General features: G+C 29.1%; 2 protein-coding genes across 4 annotated transcripts; one reads left to right on the top strand and one right to left on the bottom strand.

Moving 5' to 3' along the window:
- Nucleotides 1–3,435: 3,435 nt before the first annotated feature.
- On the bottom strand, nt 3,436–7,560 carry Strip (striatin interacting protein). Of its 3 annotated transcripts, XM_011499932.1 has the most exons (13): nt 7,374–7,560; nt 7,146–7,169; nt 6,951–7,067; nt 6,561–6,844; nt 6,300–6,478; nt 5,858–6,171; nt 5,493–5,703; nt 5,236–5,390; nt 4,877–5,121; nt 4,564–4,791; nt 4,306–4,477; nt 4,005–4,209; nt 3,436–3,919 (listed from the first exon to the last, which is right to left on the bottom strand). In XM_011499932.1, exons 1-13 carry the CDS (start codon nt 7,374–7,376, stop codon nt 3,654–3,656), a joined length of 2,403 nt encoding a protein of 800 aa, XP_011498234.1. In that variant the 5' UTR covers nt 7,377–7,560; the 3' UTR covers nt 3,436–3,653. The 3 variants fall into 3 exon arrangements, with proteins under 3 accessions (XP_011498234.1, XP_011498236.1, XP_011498235.1); XM_011499934.1 differs by lacking the exon at nt 4,564–4,791; XM_011499933.1 differs by lacking the exon at nt 7,146–7,169.
- Nucleotides 7,561–9,341: 1,781 nt separating this feature from the next.
- On the top strand, nt 9,342–14,472 carry wls (Wnt ligand secretion mediator). The gene is made up of 12 exons (XM_011499931.1): nt 9,342–9,595; nt 11,310–11,488; nt 11,557–11,662; nt 11,738–11,862; nt 11,939–12,094; nt 12,184–12,361; nt 12,543–12,670; nt 12,776–12,781; nt 12,858–13,019; nt 13,417–13,644; nt 13,743–13,896; nt 14,065–14,472. Exons 1-12 carry the CDS (start codon nt 9,490–9,492, stop codon nt 14,163–14,165), a joined length of 1,629 nt encoding a protein of 542 aa, XP_011498233.1. The 5' UTR covers nt 9,342–9,489; the 3' UTR covers nt 14,166–14,472.
- Nucleotides 14,473–19,344: the final 4,872 nt, after the last annotated feature.

The following is a 19,344-nucleotide window of genomic DNA, read 5'->3' as shown; positions in this document are numbered from 1 at the left end:
ATATAAAAATCTGTCTGCATTTGCTATATATGCAAAATCAAAAAAGTAATATCGACATTTATATATTGTTAAAATAATTTACGCAAAATTATAAATCTTAATAATTTTGATATCTCTGTATATGATTTATACAAAAATAAATTATGTTAAAAGTAACAAAAAAGATGCTGTTAAAATTTACTTCTGTCACATAATATAATTAACAAATAACCTGACATTGTATCTAATTTTTTCAACATTTATGTACATTCATTTTACTGTAAGCACCAATGAAAATATATAATTATAAATAGCACACACAAACGCGCGCGCGCGCGCGCACACGTACAAATATATGATATAGTGGATACGAAGATGTATAAAACACTTTAAAGTTTGAATTTGACAATAATTCAATATTTAACATATGATATAATGTGTAAATTTTATATAAATTTTCAAATATTGTTTTTATTAAACTTACTATTAATTATTGTTTTTTTCACTTGCAATAATATCACTTCAATAAATCATCCTTATTTCATTTTAAAATATTGAGAATTTATTTTTAAATTGAATATTAATACATATAATTGGATTTATGTTACCAAATTAAATTAAAGCTGCGCGATAAAATTATTAAAAAAAAACTCATTAAAAGGAAGCTTAAATGCCAACGTTGTTTATATTATAATCGCTTACTTGTATATATATTTGTAGATTTAATTAAAGATATCTAAATATAAAAAACATTAAATACAAAAATGTGTTTGATGCTAAAATAGCAATAAATAAGTCGTGCCGATTTAAAATAAATTCAAGTATTAGAATATGTTTAGAAATGATACAGAAAACTATTATAGAGATAAATTGATCGATGCTACAATTCTTATAATAAAAGGAATCGCAAATACTATTAAATAAAAAAAAGTTTTTTAATTCGTCAATATGATATTGTACACATATCATTTGCACAATATTTATATCAGCTATAAATAATTATTGTTTGTATGATTGTATTTTCTTAATACTAAATTATAAAATAAATATATTGTATTTGACGCATCAATAAATATTTGAAAATTTTTATCTTTATGCTTTATGTTTAAAAATTATTAATTTTTTTTTTATTTTGAATTTTTAATTATCACTTACAATTTGTTTTTAATTCGAAAAGCTCATTCAAAATATTGTAAAAGAAATACAAAATAATTCTGACATTAAAACTTAATAGTGCTTGATATTATATTTTTTATTTAACTATTAATAAAATTACTTTCTTCTAATTTATAAAATTTTCATTAAAATATTAAAAAATTATAGTAATAAAAGTATTCATATACAAAATTATCGATATTTATTTTAATTAATTAATTTATAACGTGTATGAGTTTAGCTAACTTATGATATACAAAAATATTATTTCTATAAACTAGTTATAACTAAGTACAAAATTCTATTTATTGAATTTAACTTAAGCCTAACTTCCATTATTCAATTCAATACAAATCTTCATTTGTTGTCCAATGATAAAATTTTATCCGATACAGAAAAGATTTTAAAATATAATTTATTTTGTTTGAACGAGTTAATAATTCAAATTTTCTCATTGCCATAATTTATCTTATTAATGTAAATTAGATAAAATGTCGAAAAATCAATAGATAAAATATGTAGATAATTAAAATAAAAAATTGAAATTTTATATTTATTAAATTAAATAATATACCTTTTTGTTGTTTTTATTTATAAATTAATTATAAATAAAAAGTTTTTATTGATAAATATTTAGCAAAAATTTAATGAAAAGAACTATTTCGTTTAAGAAAATTAGAATTACATGTATTACATTCTATAAATAGTGTTAAATCTAATTACGAATGAAGTGAGAATTACAAGTAGATAATATACTAGAATTATAAAAAAAAAAACAACATTTTTACGCATATCGTTATTCATAAAAACTTATTCAATGAAATAATGAGTCGACTCTTACTAATCTCATTCGCATCACAGTATTTTTTATTAAAGGGCAAGTTTTTCATTCGAATTTGTTTTAATACTTAGTCGTTCGCTAGTCTGCATTGGCATTTTTGAAAATGTATTTTTAATGAAAGATATTTATAATGTACAGATTGAAGCTTAAACAATAAGACTGTTAATAATTAGGAATCGCATATTAAATAAAAAAAAAAAAAAATTGACATATTAAGATTCGTAAAATTGTTAGCTATTGATACGATTTTAATTAATACAATAATATTTAAATAATTAAATATAATATGAGTATACCATCATCAATTTATTAAAAAAATATAAATAATAAAAAAAATAAAAAAATAAAAAAATAGCAAGAAATTGTATTATAAAAATATCACTTTTTGTTATTTAGTCATAATTTATCATAATCTATATTGATTTTATTGAAATAATTACAATAGAGAAATATTAAAACTTTCTTAATATAAGAAACACAATAACATTATTAATTTCTGTTAAAGTAATATGAAATAATTTGTAATGTATACTATGATGTTATAATTATTGTATCTAAATTATAATAAATTTTTTAAATTATACATCGAATCTATATATATATATATATATATATATATATATAATCTCTTGCCTTTCATTATTATTAACAAACATACGTTTTTAATAGTCTAATAGTTTAATGTGAATAATCAATTTGTTTTTAAGTAATAGAGTCATGAGTATATTATTGTTACATATTACAATGGACTTCGTGAAGTATAGTTTTTTTTTTTTTTTTTTTTTTTTATAGACTTTCAACATACAATAATTTATGATTTCATTCAATATTAAAAATTTTATAAACGTAGTCTCACTGGTGTCACCATAATTTATTATTTGTTTTTACAGTTGTTTTTTTTTTTTTTTTTTTTTTTTATTTAGAATAAACAAGCCCTTTTACTTTTATGTGATATCTAGACATTTATTTTAGTCATTAATAATACGTAAATTAGCCAAAATGATAAATAAAACTAATTTTTCAAATAAAACTAATACAAATGTCAAAATAAATGTTTATTTATTTTATAAATATGAATTTGTTAAGTTCACATTCTGGTCAAATTTTATGAAATAACAGAACATTTTTTATTGCATTAAAAAGACGTTTGAACTTTTATCATACTATGTAAGTATTGAAATAAAAATCATCTAATACAATTAATTTATAATATTATTATGAAAACATAATTTGTTGGATTATCTAGTTGTAAATATTTAAGATTTAAAATATAGTTAGAATATATCCTTTTGAGTAAAGCATAATGAAATATGAAAGTTTACTTTTAATATATTTAAAACATTTTTTTGTCGTTTAATTCAATGGATATTTAAAATCCATAATTTAAATGATAATTTCATAATATAGAAATCTACAAATTTACTATACTAAGTTATCAATCATTCAAGTACCTGAATTTTTAGAAAGTTTTAAATAATATATTAATAAAACCAATATTTCATTTATGATTACACCTTTTTCATCGATTTAAGTATACCAAGGATTTTGTTTTGTAAAAGCTTAGCGTTATAAAAAAATGTTATAACGGCAATATTGCCAGTAACAAAAGTCAGTATTACATTTTTGTTATCAAAAGTTGAGTGTAATATTCTATTTAAATATATGAATCTGAATAAGTTTAAAATATACACTTGGTGGGAGCAAGCAGCTCGTCCCAATTAATGCTTGTCTGTAAGACCTCCTGCTGCAACCAAAGCTCATAATGTTGTTTAAATTCGTCGGTGAGCTCAACGTTCGCTCCAAGTACGGAGGTTATTGATGTATCCACAGGTTCTAACTCCTCATCCTTCACAGCGTTTGAGTATCTACGATTGTTGAATCGATCGACGCCCTCGCGTAGAGTGCACTCTTCGACTTGAAAATTCCATGGCCTGGCATCCAAGTCTACCAACGAAATAAATTTAAACTAATATTTTCTCGCTCATTATTAATTAATTTTCACTGTTTATATATTTTTTTGATATTATACCGTTTCCAAAAGCCCAATCGTCATTCAAACGATGTCTAACTTTAGCATAAATAAGACTTATGGTTTTCATATTCGCCTTACGCCATTGTCTACCCAAATACTTGGTTTGCATTTTCAGTAACTTCAAAACATATAGTTGTAAAATGCCATGCATGACTTTTAATGTTCGTTTTAAAATGGGAGCTGATTTAAAGACTACTAACATCTGAAGAAATGATTAAATTTTCATTATTAGTTTCCATGTGAATTATTGAATGAGTCGTGCGTTTAAAGAGAGGTATGGTAAAGCTAATGGACTTACCATTATTCTACTATGCTTCCATTTAGTCAATTTATTGAGTATTCGCAGTAAATTAATACAAGAGAAAATATTTCGCCAGGAATAATTTTGATTTTCCCCAATTGGGAGATGATCCATTGTAAATCCAGGCTGTTCTCCAATGACACAGATTGGAAAATCAAAAAACGGTATACTACGAATAATAGAAGAATAATAGAAGAAAAATGCAATAAAACAAGATGTAGATATTTATGAATTGGATAAATGATAGTGAAGTACCTATGTTTAGTTTCAATATACGATAAAATATTCTGATTGAGAAATTTTAGAATTAATGGTATGCAATTAGCAAAGACTAGGTGTTGAGATATGAACTCAAATTGATAAACGTGATTTAATTTGAAATGCTTCAATAAAAGAAGCAAAATGGCAGAAACTGCTTTAACGATGATTTCTTTATGTCGATCTACGTCAACTCCAAGTTTCGCTGATTGTACCGAGTCTTCCCTATAGATTCAACGATAAAATTAAAAAAAATTTTTAATTTTTATGAATTATCTTGAAAAGAAGATTCAACGACATAAATACTTACGAAAATTCTTCTGGCATAACATCGGATAATATATTAATACTGTCAGCTTTGACTCTGCTTGTAGGTGCAGCGACCAATAATATTTTAAGCAATGCTATTACATGTTGTGGTAAATTAGATAGCATCGCTTGATATAAAATTTCTGTTGCAGTTTGTCGAATAGGAGGTTCTTGTGTGCTCATTGGATTTTTTGCGATCTCTTCCTCCTTTTGTATTTGTACTTCTGACAGTGAAGTGTACATATACTAAAAACGACAGAACGAGTAGAAATTTTAAGTAAATAATAATTATAATTGTATTGCGAAGTAAGAAAACACTTTTAATTTTTAAATACATTTTAATAAAGCATGAATACCCACTCGCTTTAATATATTTAATCCTTCGTGAATTGGTTGAGGTAATCCAGCCACACTATCGCGATCTCCTTGTAATTTGTAACCGACAAATTTAAGTCTCGAGACGTCTAAAAACATGTCAACATCTTTTTGTCTAACTTTTGGTGCCCATGGTAAACCTTTAAAACATAAAAATATTTAGCTTCGTTTCACAAAATACATTACGAATGATCACTTTTGTTTTGCTATTAATATTCATAAAAAATAAAACGATAACGAACCTTTCATTTTTGCAGATGTATCTTGTTCGACAATAATATTTGGATTATCATAATAATTTCGAAAATCTCCGAGTAACGACTGATTATCAAAAGCTCCTTCGTCAACATCGCCCTCCGATGTATCGATTCCACCTTCGTTTTTTATCAACATGGCTCTCCCTGATTCGTACTCTAAATTAGGTTCATCTAAAGAACTTTGCTTCAATAAACTCTATAAATTGAGTACAAAATATAGATTAAATTTATAAATAAAATTTTGAAGGATGAATTTTCTCGTAAAAAATACAATACAAATAAATTTGAGTTTTAAACGTACTTTAAAGATAATTATATGCTTATTTAATAATTGAAATTATTTCTTATACCCGTCTAAAAGGTCTGCTGCCTTTCTTTGAATTATGCGTATCTATGTAATCAGTAGCACTCGTCGGAGGAGAACTTGGTCTCATTATTTTAGCAACTTCTATTGTATCCTCTTGAAGATTATCAAGACCAGCTTGTTCGCGATAAATTTTTTTCAGTTCTCGTAGAGTTTCCATACCTCCCAAAGACACCAAAATCAATTTCCACAACAAAAGCAATACTTTTTTCATTGGAAAATATGGGGCAGATCCGCTACAAAAACATGTCACCATTCCCAAAAGCTTTACGATCAGCAACTCATCTTCACAAGGATTTACTACGATTGTTATAAAAAGAAAATTATTTTATCATTAGCATTCTTAATTAATATAGTACTGGCATTAATTACAGTTAATACAGTTTTAGAATTATGCTTAAAGGTAAAGAATTAACAATTAGCCGTACTTAATTCATCCTTGAAAGCTTCGACATTATGTTTATAAATACTATCGTCTAAATGTTTAAATTCCTCTCTCATTACTTCGGTAATAATATACAAAACAGACAATATAACACGAAGATCTGTAGAATCTGCGAGACTTACATCGGTTTTTTTCATATCCGCGCTCGCAGCTGTATTATTTCTGCAAAATGTGACAAAATATTTCAATAATATTCAATTAATCATAAAAATTTAACACGCATCAGTTTAACTTTTATACTAACTCAATTTCAATATTTAACAGTTCAATGAATGCTGAAAATATTCCACATTCGTACAGCAACATTACATTTGTTCTCTCCCATTCTTGTTGCTCCTTGTCCGATTGAACTTCAGCCCAGCAACCTTGCGCTAAATATAAAATACACCTCGCAGCCTTCATTCTCAATTCTTTATTCGATACTTCCAATTGATCTAACAGCTTATAAATTATTGACTTATGCTGATGAATCGTTAAATTTTGCCAAACTGGTCGAAGATTATACGATTGCATCTGATCCTCAAAAGCCTATGGTGATAAGAGTTATAGCAAAAGGCATAACATTTATTGATCTGGTCTTAAATAAATAAAGCAGTCTTAAGTAATCCTTAATTTTTAACAAACGTTTACTTACTTTAACATTAAGTTGTAATTCATATTGTTCCGTGTAACTGTACAATTCAGCAATTTCATTAAAATGTGTGTCGGTGTCATCGTACACGAAGTCCAAGTACGAACACACCGAAGAATCCTACAATAAAAAAATGTTTTTTAAAATTCCTAATTTCGGTAAATGTATGGCATAACACATTACAAAAACAAAACCTACCGATAAAGCAAATGTATCAAATGCCTATAAAAATAACAAAAATTTGCAAGTAAATTAAGAAAATATAAAACAAGCTTATTAATTAGCGTTATTATTGTAAGCATTATTAATTAAAAAGATAAAAACAAACAAATTTCAAGCAGTGATTATTCGAAAATAGGAAAGATTAAAAGAATGTTGTGAAGGTGCCAAAAAAATAATAGAAATAAATAAGACATAAAAACTTACCATATTCGTGATTTTCCAAGAAACGTAGCTAATGACTGACGAATGTTTTCAATATTAAATTTACGAAAACGATAATACTATATAAAATACTACATTAACTGGTAAACGCAGAGTAGAATTCTTTGTGCTTTTTACGAACATGATGCTTGGCAGAATCTTTTCCAGTAAGTATGAACTTAACAAAACGAAGAATTTTAACAACTACGTTTATGACATGATGTACTTGAAAAATTTCTTAAGTATAATACATAATGGGTATTATACTTAAAATTTAAAGTAGTTTGAGTTTACGTGATGGGATGTTATTTTCTAATATATTGATATTTCGTAATTAAAAATGGTATTGTAACGAATATAAATTTATATAAATGATACTGATTTTTTCTTCTTCGTGTAATAAAAAAAAAAAAAAAAAAAAAAAAAAAAAAAAATTATTATAATAATTATTCGGTTGTTTTGTAAATTATAATTGATAGATAATTGCTTATCGTCCATCAGACTTTACGATATTCGAACTAATCATTATTTTAATACTTTTTTATTTTTTAATTGATTATAGTGAAATCAAATTTTTTAAATTATTTGTGTAAGAATTTGGTCGTTCGAGAATTTAGAAATTTCAAAATTGTCCGAGTTGTCAGTCAGATACGCATTATTAAAATAATTAAGCGTTTTCTTAACACGAGCGCATGTAAAGTTGCTTATAATTTAATTTATTATCCATATGGATAAATAAAATTTACTCTTTTTTGGACATACGAGCGTGCGTATTTTTATAACCTTCGTAAAAAGTTTTTTTTTTCTTTTTTTATTTTTTTTTAACTAAGGCTAAAACAAAATGTAAGTTAAAAATGGAAAAAAGAAAAATTAATTTCATATCTTTAGAATATGGCTTAATAACGTTAAGCCAAGTCACACATTTAATATATATATATATATATATATATATTTTTTTTTAATTTTATCGGTAGGCGACAAAATGTTAAGTATTTTAAGTTCCAGGGTCATTTTGAAAATAATCAAATAATATGCAATTTATATGAATTAAATTTAAACTTACCTCCAGTCCCGTCAAACATTTAAATATCGTACGAATTAATCAGATGTATCTTATACGAAGTAAGTGTATTAAATCTTTTATTTTCCAATTAATATTTAAAGACGACACTAAGTGAATATTACTTTCTTAACAAAAGAATGAAATTTTCGTTTTTATTACAGTCTTAGTATATGAGCCGTTGAACGGAAATCGTTTACTTCTTTATTATTTTATTATAGTTACTTTTTTAGATAATCATCCTCTTTAACGGTAACCGCAGTCCTTATCAATACGAAATCAATATATTGACGGTACGAGGCCGTCACTCGGATAAGTTTATTTGTAATGAAGGAAAAACAAAAAAAAAACTATAGTTTGAAAGGAAGAAAGGCCCTAATTTCTCCTCGTAACATCAATATTTAAACAAATTATAAAGATCGTCATGAAAAGATCTCTATTTTGTAATACGAGTATTTTCAGATTGTCAGAAGAAAAAATTTGCATTTGCATTCACTACTCCAAGTGAGGCTTTAAATATTGCAGGAGCGAAGGATTTGACAAAGACGTCGCCAAGACGCAATGTCAGGTAAGCCAGACGCGCTGACTAGTCACATACGAGAATTGTCAAGGATAAGTAGGTAGCTAGTACAGACCTTAGGCTAAGCCAAAGTTCGGTGAAAGAAAGAAAGAAGAAGAAGAAGAAGAAGAAAAATAAGCGGGGAAGATGTGTATACAATGTGATCGGCGCAGCGGGGAAATTCATACGCGACCGTAAGCCCGTAAGCGAGCAGCAGCGGCGTCAATTTCTAACGCGTGCGCGCGTTGTCCTACCTAAAGGGAGATTTCCCAAGCAGAAACAAAGGAATGTCTTCAGTTTCGTGGGTTTAGCAGAAAAGATAGTAAGAGATTAGGGCGACTGTCCGCCGTCCACTGACATTTATGAGGAAGTTGTTGTCTTCTGGCCAGTGCGCGAGACTTTAGTAATTTTTCCAAATATTACAAGTACGTGGACGATTGGTGAGTGCAAGAGGGAATAAAATCGAAGAGGACTCCGGTTTCGCACCGGCACTAGTCATAATGCAAGGCACGATTATAGAGAATCTCAGCGGTAAGAAGCTTGCCGTGCTCGTGTTGCTCCTTGTACTTGGACAGATTGTATCCTTCCTCGTTGGAGGTCTCGTAGGTAAGATGCTTCCTGTAGACAAACTATAAAATGTTCGACTTAACAAATTTTGTATTCTCGGATTGTTTACGGATTTACCGATAGGAGTTAGGGTGCTTTGTTTTACCTTTAAATAGTCGATTGTTTTGTAGTTATTTTAATGAATTTTTATTTATTTTTATTTATTTTTATTTACTTTTATTTTTACGTGTACGAAATTTTACAACATTTTAAGAAAAATATTGTCTTTGCTTCATTGACGCGTTACAAGGGAGGCAAGTCAATTGCAACTATTTACGGGACTTTTTATAACGCTTTTTTATGACACTTTTATTGTAAGAAAGAAAATGAGGCTCAAAATCTTCGACTATCAAACGCTCCAATGCGAATAATTTGCATTGATGTTTATTCAGAAGCCTAAAATGAATTATAGTTTGCATGATTCTTAAATTACAACGTTTCTCCAAGTTTGAAATTAATTTAATACGTTTAGTCATCCGATTAATTGTCTATTTGATTCAAACATTTGTTTCTCTCTTTTTTTTTTTTTTTTTTTTTTTTTTTTTTTTTTTTTTTTTTTTTTTTTTTTTTTTAATGACTTTTTTCATAAATTTACGGTTATTCGTTAATTATTTCTAAATTTTATTTATTTATCTTTTTTAATGTAAAATCAAATGCTTTAATTATATATATATATATACTTATTTGTAATGTAATCATACAATATAAACATTTTTCATTTAGAAATTCATAAATGATGAATGAAAAATTTATTTAAAAAATTATTATCAATATCTTGTTCCATAAAATTACTACCGATTATAGTAAATATGATTTTATTGTTCCTATATATAAATCAAAAATTAAAAATTTCCATTTTCATATAATAATCAAAATATTAGATGTTAAACAATTGTTATTAAAAATTTTTATTTATAATATATATTACAAACAATAATTTTTCAGACATATTTCAATATTTATAATCATAGTTAAATTAAATCTCTAGTTTCCTTATTTTCATGCAATACTTATGGATGATACACTCTGCACTACATTTTTTACTTTCATTATTTTTGCTCCTCTGGATGTCAAAGGGGAAACAATAAAGTGGATACTTGAGGTGGTATCATGACTCATGACTTCAATTTTTGTTTTGTCAAGTACACTTCAGTTGTCTGTTCAGATGTATATTTCCCTTACCTTTTCCTTTATTCTTGATATACCAGTACTTATAAAACTTCATATATGTTTGAGTGCGGTGCTCAAATGTTTCATTAGTTACTACTTATAATTAAAAATTTAAATAACAATTTCGAAAAATTATGAATTACACCATAAATTTGTTATAAATTGTTATAAATATGTATAACAAGGAAGCAACTATTCATTCGAAGAAACTATTAATTTTATTATATGTAACTTTATTGTGCTTCCTCCTATTTTAAGTCTTATCTTTTCTTATTTTAACTTTAAGTTATGAATAATCCTAAGTTAATTATCCATATTCAATTCCTATTTATAAATAATTCATTTTATGTACTTTCAAAAATTTCCCAATATATGGATATATATTTTAATTGTAACTATCGTTTGTTATATCAATTTCTAAATCAATTATACTGCCTTATATAATACTATTTTCAGAAACGCATTTAATATAAATACAATATAACAAATATGAATATAAATTATTAATTAATTCTTATTAAAATTATCGTATATTTTATTGTAGCTCCACCACCGTCAAATAGTCAAAACATATTGGGAACTGCTTGCTTAGATCAGCGTAATGCTAATGGTACTCCGCCAGGAATAGATAAATGGATGTATTCCAGACCATCTGGAAAGTGTGATATAATTGACACTCATGAGATTACAGAAAGGATTTTACCAATTGTTTATTCGTTTCAAGTAATTATTCTATCTTAACTTTCATTTTTTATTTAATTATTAAGTACTTAGTTATTTTATTATTGCAGATGCCCACACCTCGTAATAAGCAAATATTAGATTATTCTCGATGGCAACATAGCTTAATTGGCGTTTTACAAGTCGATATTATGTATCACAGTCATATAATTGTCCGTGAGTAATAAATGTGAATAATAAAATTAAGAATTCCTTTAAGAATTATAAAATCATAAATTTAATTTTTGGTAGCTCCTACAACAAAATTGACATTAGATGCTCGATTGGCGTATAGAAATAAAGATGATCCTGAAAATGCATGGAAACATTATGCTTCTTCTGTAGTCGAAAGAAATTTAGATTGTACCATTGATAAAGTAAGATTTCGAAAAATTTTCTATTTATTTGTATTTTGTTCTTCAAATGATAATGTTTGAATAATTTCTTTGGTAGCTTCATGAAGAATATAACTACAACTGCAGTATATTATCACTTTTCGAATTAGGATCTTTATTCCATGATTATTATTTGCTTAATATTCGTTTACCTAACGATCCTCTAAAAAATGTCAACCAAGATCTAGGCCACGTTACTGATTTATGGCTTACTGTAAGTTACTACTAGGAAATATTTAATTTTTTTTTTTTCTCTCTATTAATCAAAATGTTTAAACATTCGATATAATTTTATTATCATAGGTGATAAATCAAAATGGTGGGTTTACAAAAGTTTGGGTTAGCTTAAAAACTATTTATTTCCCAATCACACTTCTTATCCTTTGCTGGTATTGGAGAAGAATTCATATGCTTTCTAGATCACCAGCATTACTCGAATATATGTTGCTTGGTTTGGGCTGTGCGTTAAGTCTTTTAAACTGTAAGTTGAATATGTCTTTGAAAATATATTTTTTTTTAATTTACCATAATAATACAGATTACAAATACTATTTAAAATGCCCGTTTTTATGTTTAACTATATTAATTAAATATGAGTAAAAATGAATTATCATATATATATATATATATATATTATTATAATTAATTTAACTATTTAATAGTGCCATTGGAGTATTTTACATTGGTATTTGATATGCCATTTATGCTTTTGCTTGAGGATGTTAGACAAGGAATATTTTATGCTTTACTTTTATCTTTTTGGCTTATTTTCGCTGGTGAACATTTAATGGTAAAGTATACAAATGTATTTTACATTTTAAATATATATCTTTATAAACGTTAATCATATCATTTTTTTATTTTATGTTGATCCACGTTTTCTCTACAAAATTAGGTTCAGGTAGTTTCATAATTATTTATTTATTTCCTAAAATTTTAAATGAAATAATTTTTAATAATATATAATATATTTACAGGATGGTGATCACAAAAATTCTTTAAAGGGTTATTGGCGTCATCTTTCAGCTGTTGGAGTTGGCTGCTTATCATTGCTCTTCTTTGATGTATGCGAACGCGGTGTCCAGCTTCGAAATCCATTCTATTCAATTTGGGTTACAAGTGTTGGAGCTAAAATGGCTGTATCCTTGATCAAATTAAAATTTTTATATCTAAACTGATAGTACTTCTTGTTTACGTTCTCGAGTAAATCATAACTTTTAATTTTTTATTATAAAAATATTTTTATTATTCATTTATTCGTAAACTGCAAATTTTTAAACTCTAGTTTATCACATATTCTGTCAAGATTTTCATTTAAATGTGTTTAATGACAACGTTTAACTAATGAATTTTTAATACAAAAAATAATGTTGTCATATTGATAAAATACCATGAATATATTTATAATAATGTTTTATTATTTTTTTTTATATCAAAATAATGATATCCTCAAAGTCATACTGAACAAATACTTTTTAGTGGCAATTTTACAGTGCACATCATATTTACGTAATTTCTTTAACCTGAAAATATTAGTTATCCTTTATAATTTTAGCTGGAATATCAGCTGGAATTTATCTTCTCTTTTTATCATATATGATTTGGAAAGTTTTTATAAACATAAGTGCTAAGAGGGCTGTATTACCAAGTATGAGTTCTGCTCGACGTCTTCATTACGAAGGTGTAATTTACCGTTTTAAATTTTTGATGATCGCAACGTTGTTGTGTGCCTCATTAACTGTCATTGGTTTTATTCTGGGACAGGTACAAACAAATTAAGTCTATGCAAAATTTTTATTTAATAATATGCAATTATCTTATCAATAAATATTGTAGGAATGAAATAATCCCTTTATTTATAGGTTGCTGAAGGCCAATGGAAATGGGATCAAGATATAGAATTAGAAATGACATCGGCTTTCTTCACAGGAGTTTATGGCATGTGGAATATTTATATTATAGCTCTATTATGTTTATATGCACCATCTCATAAACAATGGCCAGTTGAACCATCAGGTAAGATCTATAGTTCAGAAATAAAATTTTTAATTTTTAATTTAAAAAAAAAAAAAAAAAAAAAAAAAAGAAAAGGCTAATTAATAATAATTATACGATTAAATATAATTATTATATATCAATAATTATATTATAATTAATATATTGATCAAATTTTTCTTTTTGCAGAAAATAGCGTGAGTGAGGAAATCGAATTTTCCAGACTGCCAACCGAACCCAATGAAATGCTATCCTTAACGGCGTTCTCGCGAAAAACTGCAATCGATTAAATATAATGATGATTTCAAGGACAAGCATCTTTCATTAGATTTATAACATTTGCAATAAATATCAATTACACCCCTATTGACGTGACGTACCATCACACAGCATTCGAGAGGCTTTGTCGCCTTTTTCTTGTCGAATGCACATATATTCATACATCTAGTATTAATAACAGCGGTATTTGTTGTAATAATAAGAGTAGACTGTGTTACAGAATCAAATATGGAATGGTTGTAAAGTAATCAATGTACTTTAAGACCTTTGTAACTTTTAACGAGAATAATTTGGAATAATTTATAAAATAATTTAAAAAAAAAAAAAAAACGTGCATGATTGAAATAATATACTTTTTACGAATGTTTTGGAATTTTCTGCTAGAGTTACAGTTATTCTTTTATGAAAGTAACATTAATGAAAGGTTTACAGAATTTTTAAGTTACTTAGATTGAACAGTTCGATCCAAATATGTTTTCGAACATTTAGGATTTTATTTGCAAATATCTTTAATGGGTTTAGAGCAATATTTATATTTTAATATTTATTACGAACAATTTTAGAATTCATATACACTTAATATTAGGTAAAATTATTGCAAAGAATCATTTAATATTAATTGATCTAATTATTAAGTAATTATTTAAAGGGTAATTTCTATTAATTCTGTTTTAGCCTTTATAAAGATGGCAGAAATACATGCGTTATTTTGAAAATGCAGAACTTTTATATTATATAAACCTCGTGTAAATTACTCTACTCAAAATAGTAAAATTATTTTATAAATATTTTATAAAATAAATTTATTTTGTAATTAGTATATTTTATAGTCCTCGAATTTGATGAATGGCTTGACAGATAATTAAGCATGTAGAATAAATTTATAATGTATCTAATTTATATAATGAGTAGGTAAGTTATACATTATAAATACTATAATTATAAATATTTATTTCACCTTGGACAAATCGAGCCGAAATATGTAAAACGGGACAGAATGTTGATATTTTTTATTCAACTTTAGTTAGAATACCTATAAAATTTTTAAATCGCAATTATAACTTACCACTATAAAATAATCGTATTTTATATTAATTTTATATGTAGTGCGTAGAAATTTTTTATAACTTTTGTATTCCACTTTTTAAATAAATTGATTTGTTACTTAAAATATAATGTATTTGTTGATCCAATACAATTTCGATGAATTGTAAAACCTCATAAAATAAAATGATCCTTAAATATATCCATGAATCCATTGTTAAAGTATTTTAAGATTTGTAAATTAATAAAGAAGAATATGAATTTCATAAACGAACGAGCAATGAGAATAATTTCAAATGCCCCTCTATCCTGTGTACACATCTGAGTTTCAATAACTTAAACATTAACTCAGCATTTTTATATGATAAATATAATAAATATTATTTGGAGCCGGCTACGGGTATGAAATCCGCGACTGGCTTGAGTATTTCAATTTTATTAACGTATTTTTTCCCTCGTTATAGAATAATAAATTGTCCCTTTAAACGAACCACTTTTAAAGCCTACGATCGATCTGTCGAATTTGAATTTAAATCCACTAAAACGATAAGTTGCTTATCCAATCGTCGATTTCTTTAATCAACCATGGCGAACATTATCCACCAATGACTATCGATCAAATATTATAAACACGCGCTTTTTCAAAAGTCCGTAGATATAAAATGTTACCATAATGCAAATACGCTCCACACAAAACGCATGCAAGCCAGGAGATCTGTTGCCTCTTTTCTTTCTTCGCGCATATATTCGTGCGATATAAATGCAAAGATTAGATCGTAAAGAAGAACGCGCGATTCCTCAAGAGTTAATAGTATGCGTCGCGCGGGTCGTTCCCGAAAATTCTTCTTCGACTGTAAAAAGTGCACAACGGAGCATCAGTAGCAGCATGTACGCGTATTATCTCTGGTGCAGCGTTCGCAAGTTGAAGTCAATTGGCAATTATCTAACATAACCCTAAATTTTTTTGCAACGGGTGATAGTTAAACATTTTCCTTTTAAGAAAGAAAAGAGTTTGCTCAGTAATAATAATAACGACAACAGCAGCAGCAGTAGCAGCAGTAGTAGTAGTAGTACTAGTACTAGTAGTAGCAGCAGTAGTAGTTATAGTAGCAGCAGCAGCAGTAGTAGTAGTAGTAGTAGTAGTAGTAGTAGTAGTAGTAGTAGTAGTAGTAGCAGTAGCAGTAGTAGTAGTAGTAGTAGCAGTAGTAGTAGTAGCAGTAGCAGTAGTAGTAGTAGCAGTAGCAGTAGTAGTAGTAGCAGTAGCAGTAGTAGTAGTAGCAGTAGCAGTAGTAGTAGTAGCAGTAGCAGTAGTAGTAGTAGCAGTAGCAGTAGTAGTAGTAGCAGTAGCAGTAGTAGTAGTAGCAGTAGCAGTAGTAGTAGTAGCAGTAGCAGTAGTAGTAGTAGCAGTAGCAGTAGTAGTAGTAGCAGTAGCAGTAGTAGTAGTAGCAGTAGCAGTAGTAGTAGTAGCAGTAGCAGTAGTAGTAGTAGCAGTAGCAGTAGTAGTAGTAGCAGTAGCAGTAGTAGTAGTAGCAGTAGCAGTAGTAGTAGTAGCAGTAGCAGTAGTAGTAGTAGCAGTAGCAGTAGTAGTAGTAGCAGTAGCAGTAGTAGTAGTAGCAGTAGCAGTAGTAGTAGTAGTAGTAGCAGTAGTAGTACTAGCAGCAGCAGCAGCAGCAGCAGCAGTAGTAGTAGTAGTAACAGCAGCAGTAGCAGCAGCAGCAACAGCAACAGCAACAGCAACAGCAACAGCAACAGTAACAGCAAGAGTAACAACAACAGCAACAGCAATAGCAGCAGCAACAACAGCATCAGTATCAGCAGTAGAAATAACAATAATGTTAATAAATATGTGTATGCGTAACATGCGTGCACACATACGCTTCCATCTCTGACTGTCGCATGGAGATACAAAGGGAAGGAAGAAGCTTGCACACAAAGGGAGCGAGTGTATATAACCTCCCGTATATACATACAACGGAGAATACGCACGCATGTGTCTAGTGCATTTGATCTGCGCGCGCAAGGGAGAAAACTCGCTATAAGGAATAAATAAAGAAGAGAAGGCGAGAAAAATAGATGCATACAGCGAGAATAAGTAAGTGAGAGAGAAAAAATGTACGTATGTACGAGTGCCCCTTTTACGCTGCGACTCCTATTGAAAAATGCGTTTTCATTCGAATCGGTAGCAATTCAAAAACGTTCGAACGATGACATGGCAAACAGCAAGAAGCAACGATGTGCGTTGTTCGTAATTCTTTATAAACACGCTCGTAATATTCGCGCGACGAGTAAGGCAACACTATCAGCTGTTTGAGGCTGGCTAAGAGCTTCGGCGTAGAAGGGGCACTATGTATATGTATAGTGTAAAAGTGAGACAAACGATCAAAACTTTACCGACACTTTGACTTTTAAAGTCGAATTATTTTGTGAGGACACTTCTGGATAAACGTTAAAATCGCGAGATTATATTTATGAATTCAAATCGAACAATTTTTCAAAAGTATTAGAGATTTACGTTGTCAACGTACAGTATATTGAGAGAACATTAATATAAGAATGGGAGACATTGGGAAAGCTGGAATAGTCGATGCACGATTACATACGCGAAATTTTAAGAATTTGAACAATAATAACTAATTTCTTATTAATGTGATATAGGTATGACATATTAATAAGTTGTCAGTTTCGCTATTAGTGTTTATTCTTACTTAACAACTCTCCATACTTTTCTCTCGTAAGGATACTACTTATTATTTCATTTAATTATATTAACTAACTAATTGCCGCTATAATTATGGTTTATTTATTAATTTTTTATTAAATTTATTGCGTCTTGATGCATCGACTATATCAAAGACGGAAGAACTGTATACATTGGACGACAAAGAGGGGGAGAGGGTAAACAAAATAAGAAAGAAAAGTACTGATTCACGCTAGAAAAACATAATAGTTTATTGCATTCGCGAAGGCAAAAATTTGTAGAAATGGTACAACGATACACACATGTAAATCAGGAAGACGAAGCAAAGAACAAAGATACAAAGTATTGTGCATAAGATTGAAAAGCAAATAAATTTGACAACGATACAAGTTGAGATTAGAACAAAGAGGATTTAACGAACAGAAGAATAAGAGAAAATAATTAGGCAATGAAAGATAAAGATAAAGATAGTTAAATGTGCGCTGTATAAAAGAGTAGCACGCGCGAGGGCGGGAGGGGGAAGGCGATAGGCGAGAGAGATAGGTAAGGAGCGTGTGCGAGAACGAGCGAACGAGAGAGCGATAGAAAGTGGGGACGAGAGAAAGCGAGAGGGAGACGAAGAGACAGAGAAATAGTGTACCCATTCACTGGCAGCAGCAGCAGTTCCTCCGCAGCAGCAGCAGCAGGGCAGTAGCAGCAGCAGCGCTTAGTGCAGAACGAGACACAGAGTGAGCCAGTGGATTGTTGTCCCCTGTGTGCGTGTGCGTGTGCGTGTGCGTGCATGTGCGTGCGTGCGTGCGCGCGCGCGCGCGTGTGTGTGTGTATATGTACGTGAGCGCGAGAGGGGCAACGTTGCGGATTTTCCTTGGCCGCTAAGAGTTAAAGAGAGGCAACATAGAATGCGGTGGTTGTTGTCGTAGTGCATACGTCGTCGTCGTTGTCGCCGTCGTCGTCGTCGTCGTCGTCGTTGTCGCCGTCGTCGTCGTCGTCGCCGTCGTCGTCGTCGTCGTCGTCGTCGTCGTCGTCGTCGTCGTCGTCGTCGTCGTCGTCGTCGTCGTCGTCGTCGTCGTCGTCGTCGTCGTCGTCGTCGTCGTCGTCGTCGTCGTCGTCGTCGTCGTCACCGTCATCGACATCGGCATCGGGGAAGAGGCAAAAATTCCGTCTTGAGAGTAACAGAGAGTGCGATTAAGTGTTATACACCAGGCACACAAACACGCGTATACATATCACACACACGCCAACATATACACGTGTACCAAACTTATATGCCTACAAAAGAGCGCACGCATGCAAGCATATACACGCGCCCACATGCACACATCATACACATATGCACACAAAAGAAAAGAGGTGGATTCGACCAGAGTATAGGGAAGTGAGTGAGGGAGAGAGAGAGAGAGAGAGAGAGAGAGAGGGAGAGAGAGAGAGAGAGAGAGAGGGAGAGAGAG

The sequence above is a fragment of the Ceratosolen solmsi genome, unplaced genomic scaffold (assembly GCF_000503995.2).
Source record: "Ceratosolen solmsi marchali unplaced genomic scaffold, CerSol_1.0 scaffold41, whole genome shotgun sequence".
Taxonomy (NCBI): domain Eukaryota; kingdom Metazoa; phylum Arthropoda; class Insecta; order Hymenoptera; family Agaonidae; genus Ceratosolen; species Ceratosolen solmsi.
The sequence above is the reverse complement of the archived record's forward strand: the minus strand, read 5'-3'. Positions and strand labels throughout refer to the sequence as shown.